This window comes from Palaemon carinicauda, chromosome 37, assembly GCF_036898095.1.
Source record: "Palaemon carinicauda isolate YSFRI2023 chromosome 37, ASM3689809v2, whole genome shotgun sequence".
NCBI lineage: Eukaryota > Metazoa > Arthropoda > Malacostraca > Decapoda > Palaemonidae > Palaemon > Palaemon carinicauda.
The window spans coordinates 36,360,092-36,372,141 of record NC_090761.1 but is presented as its reverse complement, the minus strand read 5'-3'; the positions used below and the strand labels follow the sequence as shown (position 1 = coordinate 36,372,141).

Genomic DNA, 12,050 nt, shown 5'->3' with positions numbered 1-12,050 from the left:
CTATGATACTCCTCATAAACCTTGTATGAAAAATATTCCACATGTGTTAGATTAGATTGAAAATAGCTGGCCAGCTCTTCCTAGCAAAATAACAGTTGGTTGTTAACGGGCGACTGGCTTTCTAAAATCGTAAAAAAGTGACTGTTGATAATAAATCCTTCCAAAGACTAACAGATATCCTGTAGGAAAAACTTTACTGTTGATTGGCTAAGGAGTTTTCTGGTACCCTGACATCGAAGGTCACAGACGCTGACTTGAGTCTTGAATGAATGAATGATTGATAATTATCTGGCATCATAATATTAATGTTCATTGATGCCAATTGGAGTGGGATTAATTAAGATTTAGTAACTCCAAAAAAATCAAATCAAAATAAAAGATAAATAAATAACTTGATTATAAAAAAAAGTTAAAGTTGCAGGTTTTAGGTTTCCCCTAAGACGACCTTCATCATCTCCTCGGGCGACCATGAGCCAGCTAGGACTATCACTAGCCCCCTCTAACGTCACCCCCAGGTGCCACCCTGGGGAGTACCCCCGGTAGAAGGTCTCACACTATTCTCTCTTAGCGGGGACGCCAACTTGGGACCTCTGAAACAGAAGCCCGCGATGCTACCAACCTAGCTATAGAATACATAAGGCTGTATATACTTTTAAAAATGAGTAAGAAGACCATCTTCCAATATGTACATAAAATGCCACTGGCATCACGCACAATGTCACCTGCCATCACCACCACGAGCTTTAAAGTGGAATTGTTCTCTGAGATCCCAAAGACAGGGACATTCAATCACCAATGCCTAACAATTAGGGGAACTAAGGAAACATCACGCAAGGGTTGGCACCTGCCAGTCATCAAGAACTCGTATATTAAAGTAGTGTGCCCAATTCTAAGGATACAAAAAGCAGTTGCCATCTTCGATTATCGTATTTCAATAGAGGTATAGCTGTAGTGATCTTCATTTTATTCTGATCCACATTTCTGCTAATTTATATCCAGTTTAAAATTAATATGTTCTAACAAATATAATTATGATATTAGATAAGTGGATGAAATAGAAACAGATTTCTTGCCAAATAAATTCTATCTATTAGTTTGATAACAAAAGATAACAATGATTAGTTATGTTAATGCTGCAATGGATGTTATCATTATTTGAACATCTATTATAGTTTAATGCCTTCAATTATTTTATTAGTGACTGTTGTAGAAGCTTATCAAGGAAATGATGATAGATGGATTATTTACCTCCAGTTCTTGAAATACACACGACACTCGGTATATAGTTATCAATACTTTTGAGTCATATACTATACAAGGTATTGTTCCAGCATTTTCTTTGTTTTTTGTATATAAATATAAAGCTCACTCTCTAATAAATGTAAAAAAAAGCAAAGCATCACACACCTTTTGCAAAATATATAGAATCAAAATAGCAACAACTTTTAAACTTTTTGGCATTTGTTCACTTTCAAAGAGTAAAACTGTTCCTCAGTGTTAAACTCTTGTGGTGTATAAAAGCATAAAATTCGTTCCCGTAACTTAGCCTGAACTCTGGCAAGGACCAGTCTTGCCTTTCCTCTCCAACTGGTACTTCTGCAAAACAAAAACGGAAGTATCTCATAAATCATCATAGTAGAGCTTTATGTTATATATAAATTAATTAGTAATATTCTTCTCTACTTTTTCGTGCTTAGCGTAAAATGGGGACAGAATAAAAAAACCTTAAAATTAATAGCAAAATTATTATCATTATTATTATTATTATTATTATTATTATTATTATTATTATTATTGTTGAAAATAATGGCTGCCTCAGTTGCATTGATCTTATACTCCGTCTTCTCGATGGCTCTATTTATCTTCTTTTCAGGACTAATGCATACAGACAGTAACTGAGCAAAATTCATCCTTCATGGTGGGTAGTCAAATTCAGGTATAATTGGCGAGTCAAGGTTTTAATATAAAATTCACAAATTAGGTAAGATTCACACTTCAGGTAAAAGTATACAGAGAACAAGCTATGCGTTTCGGGAGTGCTGTCTCCCTTCCTCAGGCTTGATTGCTGGAAACGATGAGAGCAGCGAATTTTTCATTGGCTACCTAGAGCGTCGTGGGCGGAGCAAATAGAATGGCTGATCCTCATTGGCTAAGCCGCTCGCTGAGAGAGACTGTAGTACAGCCAGACTGCCATCCCACTCACTCCTGGGTGTTGAGTCACCATCTTGTCCTCTGGGAGCTGGGCTCTGATTGGTGGGAGTGTTCACCGAGAGGGTTTGTAGGCTAGGCAGGCTATCCTGTTGCTGATCAATGCTGTTGGGGTTGTTTATGTCTTGATCTGTGGGGTTGTCCTGGTTGGAGGTGTCATGGTTGGTTGGGTCATTTTTCCTTGTGTTGTTCCTTGGACAGGAGGGGAGGAGGAACATTTCCCAGGTAGTGTTGAGAGTCGGCTTTTCTCTCTAAATAAGGAGAGCTTCAAGTATGCGAAGTCTCCTGCTATCTGGAGCACGGCCTATGATCTCGGTGTTCTTGATTATTTCATCACGTTTGATGTTATTGTGGACGTGGAGGGCATGAGCTTTTATTGCACCTTGTTGGACATAACAAGACAGTCTCTTTGACAGACGCATGGTGGTCATTCCTATATAACGTCCAGAGTATCCTGGAACTGGGCATAAGTAGGAATAGACCACGTTGGTCTGTTTGAGAATATCCTGAGTCGGCGGGGCTGAGTTGTTCCTCATGATCAGAGACCTCGTTTTGTTAGTTTGATAATAAATAGTCAACTTAATCTTTGTGTTTTTATGCACAGGGGAGACGTGACTCTTTATTATGTCTCTCATGGCCTTTTCATCCTTTTGATAATCCCGATGCATGAACCCTTTATAGTTAAGGTTGATGGTAGTTGTGGTGTTCACGGTTGGTTGTTCACCCTGTTACCAGGTGTCCATGGCCAGGTTGATTTCACAGCTAACTTGTCTATTAGAGTAGCCATTGTTCACCAGGACCTGGGCGACTCGGTCAAGCTCTTGGTGTGTGGCAGCCCAAGAGGAGCAGAGGGAGAGGGCTCTGCGGACGTAGGCCTTGATGGTGGAGGCCTTGTACCAGGTAGGGCATTCACTGTCTCCGTTCAAGTATAACCCGAGGTTAGTGGGCTAAATGTACACACTAGTATCAAATCCGGTAGTGTTAGGAGATATGAGAACATCTAGAAAGGGCAGCCGTCCATCTTTGGTATGTTTGACAGTAAACCTCTGGCAGTTGCATTCCTCAAACGTCCTGCGGAAGGTCTCGATGTCCTGGGTAGAAGGGGCCATGATAAAAGTATCATCTATGTATCTCACGTACACGTGTGGATGATGTATTCGTGAGAAAACCCTCTCTTCAACAACTCCCATATAAAAACTGGCAAAGAGCACACCAAGGGGAGAGCCCATCGCTACACCATCCTTCTGTATATATGTGTGGCCCCTGAGTTCGGAGGGCCTCCTCGGGGATGTTCAGGGTTGGAGTAGAAGGGTCCCTGTAGACTCTCTCTAGGAGCAAGTCGATGGTGTCTCCAACAGGAACATTAGTAAAAAGTGACTCCACATCCAGTGAAGCGACAGTGCCACTGGTGGGGGACCCTTTTAGCTTACCCAAGAACTCAGTAGATGAGGCGACACTGTACACGTTTGGAACCTAAGGGGTCAAGAGGCTGTTAAGTCTTTTTGCCAGGTGGTAGGTCAGTGTCGCGCACTGGCTGATAATAGGTCTGAGTGGGTTGCCGTTCTTATGAGTCTTCACACACATATATACAGAAGGATGATGTAGCGATGGGCTCTCCCCTTGGTGTGCTCTTTGCCAACTTTTATATGGGAGTTGTTAAAGAGTCACGTCTCCCCTGTGGATAAAAACACAGAGGTCAAGTTGACTATTTATTATCAAACTAACAAAACAAAGTCTCTCATCATGGGGAACAACTCAGCCCCGCTGACTCAGGATATTCTCAAACAGACCAACGTGGTCTATTTCTAGTTATGCCCTGTTCGAGGATGCTCTGGACGTTACATAGGAATGACCACCATGTGTCTGTCAAAGAGACTGTCTTGTCATGTCCAACAAGGTGCAATAAAAGCTCATGCCCTCCACGTCCACAATAACAACATCAAACGTGATGAAATAATCAAGAACACCGAGATCATAGGCCGTGCTCCAGATAGCAGGAGACTTCGCATACTGAAGTTCTTCTTATTCAGAGAGAAAAGCCGACTCTCAACACTACCTGGGAAATGTTCCTCCTCCCCTCCTGTCGAAGGAACAACACAAGGAAAAATGACCCAACCAACCATGACGCCTCCAACCAGGATAACCCAACAGATCAAGACATAAACAACCCCAACAGCGACAGGATAGCCAGGATAGCCTGCCTAGCCTACATACCCTCTCGGCGAGTGCTTCCACCAATCAGAGCCCAGCTCCCAGAGGACAAGATGGTGACTCAACACCCAGGATTGAGTGGGATGGCAGTCTGACTGTACTACAGCCTCTCTCAGCGAGCGGCTTAGCCAATGAGGATCAGCCATTCTATTTGCTCCGCCAATGAAAAATTCGCTGCCTCTCTAAGCCAGAATTGCCATATATAAGGGCGTAGCTCTCATCGTTTCCAGCAATCAAGCCTGAGGAAGGGAGACAGCACTCCCGAAACGCATAGCTTTTCTCTGTATACTTTTACCTGAAGTGTGAATCTTACATAATTTGTGAATTTTATATTAAAACCTTGACTCGCCAATTATTCCTGAATTTGACTACCCATCATGAAGGACGAATTTTGCTCAGTTACTGCCTGTATGCAGTAGTCCTGAAAAGAAGATAATCAGGGCCATCGAGAAGATGGAGTATAAGATCAATGCAACTGAGGCCGCCATTATTTTCAACAAAACTTGCCTGAAAGAGGGTCTACTACCGAAATATATTATTATTATTATTATTATTATTATTATTATTATTATTATTATTATTATTATTATTAATTGCTAAGCTATAAGTATAGTTGGAAAAGCAGAGAGCAAATAGCCCAGTGAGAAAAGGAAGCAAGGAAAAATAGAATATTTTAAGAACAGCAACATTAAAATAAATTTTTCCTATATAAACTATAAAAACTTTAACAAAACAAGATAAAGAGAAATTAGATAGAATAGTGCCCGAGTGTACCCTCAAGCAAGAGAATTCTAACTTAAGACATTGGAAGACCATGGTACATAGGCTATGTCACTACCCAAGACTAAAGAATAATGGTTTGATTTTGGAGTGTCCTTCTCCTAGAAGAGCTGCTTACCACAGCTAAAGAGTCTCTTCTACCCTTACCAAGAGGAGGAAAGTAGCCACTGAACAATTACAGTGCAGTAGTTGACCCCTTAGGTGAAGAAGAATTGTTTGGTAATTTCAGTGTTGTCAGGTGTATGAGGACAGAGGAGAATTTGTAAAGAATAGGCCAGATTATTCGGTGTATGTGTAGGCAAAGGGAAAGAACCGTAACGAGAGAGAAGGATCCAATGGATTACTGTCTGGCCAGTCAAAGGACCCCATATCTCTCTAGCGGTAGTATTGAATCTGCATTCAGCAAAGAATCTAGTCCACGAGTAATTACGCGCTGCAAAAGGACATTTCCTTTTAATTGGAATGATGGCAATAATACCGTGCTATTCATGATCGTAAAACTATAAAAAATAATCATCATAAGTCCCTTCTGCAATTAATTTTATGCATTAACGTCTACCAAGTACACGATTTAGTAAAATGTCCTTGAATTTAAACAAAATACGAAGTAATATAAAAGCTTCATTTGGGGGATTATATTGCCAAATATTTGCAAAGAATTTTATATAATATTAAGTATTTTTTATCTGAGAAAAATACTTTCCAACTATACTATCACGTGGCAGGAACCTTAATATCAACCAAAAGAGATAAAAGTAGCAAATTGTACATATATAACTCACAGCAAGAATTCATTTGATTAGAAATTTCACTATGAAATGTTTACTTTTATAATCAAATATGTTAAATCATATTTACCATACTTATAATGCAAGCCAGGACAAAGGCTCGCCTAGGAACATCAAGTACTCTCGGAAATGTCACCAAAAGACGTCCTTTGTCTACAAGGATTGTTCCTATGTCATGAGGTGATGTTACGGGAATAATCTGTTGAAAAAAGGGCAATGCGTAAGGATATATGACAGTAATAAGTGTATTTAACTAAAACCATTCGAGTTTTGCCTAAAAAATATAGCAACAGTTTTTATGTCAATGATATACGTTAGAAAAAATATCTCCTTATAAATGATTTGAGATAAAAACAATTTCGAAACTTATACATAATTTTTTTAATCACTATCACCACATATAATCGTTCCTAGAGTCTAATGATATATAATAATAATGCCTTTTTCTGTAAGTGAAAATACTTTAACCGATAACACTCTCTTAGACTCGACAAAGATGGTAAATGACACAAAATTATATTTATTCAAATATTAGAAGAATTAAATCATTTTTGTTACAACGTAAAATGAATTCCAAAGACAAATGATGATTAGAATATACGTCTTAAGTCAAAACAAATGATCATAATCAACATTATAAACCTGATCCGAAACGAAAAATGTTTTTTGACTAACATCTTTATAAAATTAATTCTAAACGCAAAATATGTTTTAAGAATATAATTTATTTAGTAATAGAAAAATAACACCATTATAAAATTGATCCCAAACGCAGAGTATGATTAAGAATATAATTTTTAGTACTAGGAAAATATTAACATTTATATTATAAAGTTGATCCCAAACGTAAGGTATGATTAAATATTTTTCTCTTTTTTATGAGTAATAGGAAAATAACATCAACATTATAAAATTGATTCCAAACGCAGAATGGGATTGAAAATATAAATTTTATTGCTGAACATAGAAAATTATCAGTCCACATTATAAAAATTATCGTAAACGTAAGGTATGATTTAAAAAAAATTAAAGTTGATCCCAAACGTAAAGTTATGATTAAATATTTTTCTCTTTTTTATGAGTAATAGAAAAATAACATCAATATTATAAAATTTACTCCAAACGCAGACTGTGATTAAAAATATGAATTTTATTGCTTAACATAGAAAATTATCAGTCCACATTATAAAAATGATTGTAAACGTAAGGTATGATTTTAAAAAAGATGATTAATAGAAAAATAGCAAAATCAACATTACCTCATAAAATCGATCCCAGAGGCAAAACCCATCATATATGGCGTTGATAGTACAGATGCGATCACTGGACAATGATTTCAGCTCAAATCCGCGGGCAATGCTCCCTGCCATCGTCCCCAGAGTCAGATCTGGCAGTATCTTCACATCTCCTTCCTTTAAGAAGAAAACCTAATTTTATCTTATACAATATGTATAACGGTTCCTTCAAGAAATTATATCATATATATAACTGGTTCTTCTTTGAATGGTTTCAGAAGCAGGTCTTCTGAAAGATATTTAACTTTTGAAATGACTTCTTTGTTTTTATGGTTTTAATTATTTTTTTTTTATTTACAAGAAACGATATCGGCGTCAATGACCTTAGACGTCAGGATGCCAGAGAACCTCAAATCAATCAATAAATCAGTCAATCATTGAATAGGAATTGCAAAACGAATAAACGAATCGAATGCTAATTCATTTTGTTATTTTCTGATAATTTCGAATATTCACATGAAACAAGTGCAGAAGGTCATAGGGTAAATAGAACGAGCACTAATAAAGTGATCAATTAACATTAGGCTTCAGACATGCCATTTTTATACATACGTACATGTTAATATGAACCCCTATTCACACGCAAGAAAAATGGCCTTGGTACATGAAACTTGTAGTAAAGAATATCTTAAACGTACAACCAATAACGATAAAACTGAATGGCGTCTATGATTAGACAGGGCAGATGAGATAGATACAATTCTCAATGCATTAATTTATACTAAATAACAATGAACACATAATAATAGAGATATTCTTTTACACTCACTCTCTTTCAGTCTTTCTGATACTATTATAGGTAATTGTCTTTTGCAATGTCCTTAGCATATTTTTATAGACTAGAACAAATAAGATAAGCATTGCTATGTTCTTGCTGTATATTTATCATCAAGTTTTTTCATATAATTGTTTTAGGTAACGCGTTTCACTACGTACTCAGCATTTACATAAAAGCTTTGCGTGGTTTTTTCGTTAAAACGTTCTGATTATTTTCACTTAAGACAACAGAGAACTTGCTTTCTTATGAAGACTTTTTACAAGATCTCATTACAGCTTGACTTTTCATTAACCCTCCATTTAAAGTCATTATCTATAATTTTCGTAATTTCTCCAAGTATTCAATAATCGGTAAAGTGTACCATGAGCGCGTGAAGATTGATTCCAATTGGTATCAAGATAGGGGGTGAAGGAGATTCAAGTCTTTAAAGGTGATATGCTACTTAATTATTACAATTCAAAGCCGAAATCATAACAGGCTCTCAACTAAGTAAGGCATCGATCGGCCGCGTCAGAAATAGAATCAGTGATTTAGGAGTAATTACGTCATTTTCCCTAACGACTGAGAAATAAGGTCAAAATTACTGTAATTCCAATGGTTTCCAAGAAAAGTGGGTGATTTATAATTCTCGTCTTTAAGTGTTACTCGTTTTTTAAGGCTCTCGGCATCACTGCTTATGAATTATAACTTTGTATTCTATTGATTTCAGTTTTTTTTTTTTTTTTTTTTTTTTTTTTTTTTTTTTTTTTTTTTTTATTAATTCAATGTTGCATTCTTAGCTAATACTACTTTGAACAGAATGACGACAAAAAGAATTATTACTCCCATCTTTACAGTTATTACTGTTAAGAGGTATTCCTGACTGGAATCATTACTGGTGTTTTCTAAATTGTAAATAAGATAATAAATTCCAGACAAACATATTCTGATTAGAGGATTGAGTTGCTGTATCCGAGCTAAAGATGATAATAATATTGGCGTATTGCAATTAGGATTGATATTCATTGTAATCAACAAAGAAGTGATGATTGATCTGGATGGTTCTCAAATTTGGATTACTAAAATTTATTAAGGGTTTAAAGGCCCCTCATGAATGGCAGAAGCAAGGGACAGTGACATTGCCCTAGCTAGCAGGATAATGCCCTAGAGACTGACCATATATACATATGATCAGCACCCAAGCTAAGACCAAGGAGGGTCAGGCAATGGCTGTTGATGACTCAGCAGATAGACTTATAGGCTTCCCCAAAACCCCCATCTTTAGCTAACAAGGATGGTGAGGTTGCAACGACCAAAGGATCTAACGAGTTTGAGCTGAACTCGAACATCAGTCTAGTGTTCGCAAGTCAAGGGAGTTACCAATTAGGACACCACAACCTTAAAATTAAAATCCACTGAACTAAAATTACGCATATTCACATATTTAGATATCCAGTTCACAATATCATGTATAACGATTAAGAGATATTTTATATAGATCTACTGTACATTTAAAGTACCAATTCATTGAGAGTAAGTGGCAGATTTCCTATAAATATATCTAAAGAGTAGGCTACTTTGAGATTATGTATAGGGTAGGTTGGTTAATAATACCAAGAAGTATAGATGCAACTACACATTTTATACAAATGCATGTAAGAGATTAGAAAAGAAAACTCACAAAATCATTTGCACTGCAACAGACACCTTGCTCGTAAGTCTGAACCACAAGAATTGGTTCTTGAGAAGAGGTGAACATTTTGAAGGCAATGCCAGGTCCCTTGGGTATTTCACAGCCACAGCAGTTTGTATCCGAACGCAGGGAGGCGAGATACAACAAAGTACTCTTCGTGTCACTCACTGTGTAACATCCATCTGAAAAAATACGTAAATATCAGAAGAGAGATAATGCCACTATTTAAAAACATGTTTGACGTCAATCAGAAAATTGAAGACATTGGTTGTATGCTGTTTCAGTTAGCCACAAATGTTTCTTTCTCTTCTAAGATTTATTTATTTCAAATGCAATTTTTGTTCTGTGGGATATTTTCCACACATCAATTATTTTTTCTTATTTTACTTTGGGTGGAGCCTCTATGAAATTAACATTTTCTTGGTACAATGTTTGCTTCAGATAGGGAAAATTGAAGTGACACTTTCACGTTGCCATTTTTCTATTTTTTTTTTATCTGTCAAGTCAGGCCTGGATAAGGTGATTCACTTTCCTACCCTTTTGTTTTTTTCATGCAGGAACTTGAAAAGGTGTTAATGTAGCTGACTCCAGTGTCTCTAGAGAATGAACGAATCACTGATGGATTTTTTTTCTAGCTGAGACGAATACAGTATGCCAGTGTACATCTCATGAAATCATTATGGCCGGAAGTGTCTATTATATATATATATATATATATATATATATATATATATATATATATATATATATATATATATATATATATATATATATGTGTGTGTGTGTGTGTGTGTGTGTATATATATATATATATATATATATATATATATATATATATATATATATATATATATATATGTATATATATATATATATATATATATATATATATATATATATATATATATATATATATATATACGGGGGATGTGTGTGTGTTTGTTATGTATATATGTATTTATATACTTATTTATAAAATTACTTATTTGTCCCCATTTTAACATTTTCCTTATGCTAATTGAAATTTCTGCAAGTCCGTTGGATTTACCAACTACTACAGATATCTGTTATCAATGCCACTGCCGGCGTTCCTGCCGGATAATAACAGCAATAAATTACCGGAAGGTAGTTACCAGTTACTTGCCGATATAACCACTTCACATGAAGACGCAGGAGACATAACAAACAAAACCTACTGCTAAAATATGCAGTGGGGATCCACATGCTTGCTGAATTGGAACACGAAAAACCAAAAGGACTTTGCGAGCGTCTGATGGGAATGATTATCGGTCAAAGCGAGACACGAGAGGCACGAGTCTAATTTTATGAATTTAAGTGCGAATTTATGTGTGTGTGGGAGAGGGATTATCGACGCTCTAACTGGGATATTGTTGAGTGACATCGATAGGCTATTAGTGAAATGGGACGAAGGCTAGCCATGGCCCAGATGTCGATTTGAATGTTATTCCAACTCTTTAATAATACGTTCGCTGCTTTAGAAATTATCACGCTACGTTAAAGTTGTTAATTTTATTTTAGACGTTATACCTTGGTTTATATTTTTTTAACCTCAATTTGTTCAGTTACAACGATTAAGATATCATTATTTCAAGAATACTTTACTACGATATGGCTATTTACAGTATATTTGCAAGTGTGTTTGTAAAACAATTATACAGGATTCATAGAGAAAGTAAAGTGTATTGGCAGTGAAAGAGTAAGAAGAGAAATAAAATCATCAAATGAGTTGATAAATAAATATGAGATTAAATAGGAGGTTTTGGAAGGAAAAAATTAGGTTCAACTTTATAATAGATAGTGTAACTATAATTGGGAAAAAAGGCGGAATAATTAAAAAGAAACCAAACAGTCAAGTAACAAAGATGTAATGGAAAAGGAGTAAAAAACTACCGAGAATTTAGTGAAAAAAGGGGGAAAATGTATGGATGAATTATAAAATAAATAAATGCAAATTGAGTGATGTTATCTTAAGTTGATGCAGTCCTGGCCAGTGGAGTAGAATGATAAAGAAAAGGGAAGAAGAGCAACGGTTGGAGTAAGATGGAAAATTCTTGACGACAGGTTTATGAGAGGAATCTGTGGTTGAGTAATCATCAGTGTTTGTAAGATATGTCTAGATGATGAGAATATTTCGGACTGTGTTAGAAGAATATTATTTCAATGTGAAAAGATAAAGGTGAAAAAGACAAATATAAAAATCCTCTGGCATTTATTATTATTATTATTATTATTATTATTATTATTATTATTATTATTATTATTATTATTGCTAGCTTAGCTACTACCTTTGTTAGAAA

General features: G+C 35.7%; 1 protein-coding gene across 1 annotated transcript in view; it reads right to left on the bottom strand.

Moving 5' to 3' along the window:
• Positions 1 to 1,173: 1,173 nt before the first annotated feature.
• The window catches only part of LOC137629067 (uncharacterized), a 33,442-nt gene continuing 22,565 nt past the window's right edge, over positions 1,174 to 12,050 (bottom strand). The window contains exons 4-7 of the mRNA XM_068360335.1: positions 9,721 to 9,914; positions 7,247 to 7,399; positions 6,058 to 6,186; positions 1,174 to 1,596 (exon numbers count right to left, since the gene is read on the bottom strand). Coding sequence (XP_068216436.1) covers positions 1,543 to 1,596; positions 6,058 to 6,186; positions 7,247 to 7,399; positions 9,721 to 9,914 — 530 coding nt within the window. The 3' untranslated portion in view covers positions 1,174 to 1,542. The remainder of the gene's footprint in view (positions 1,597 to 6,057; positions 6,187 to 7,246; positions 7,400 to 9,720; positions 9,915 to 12,050) is intronic.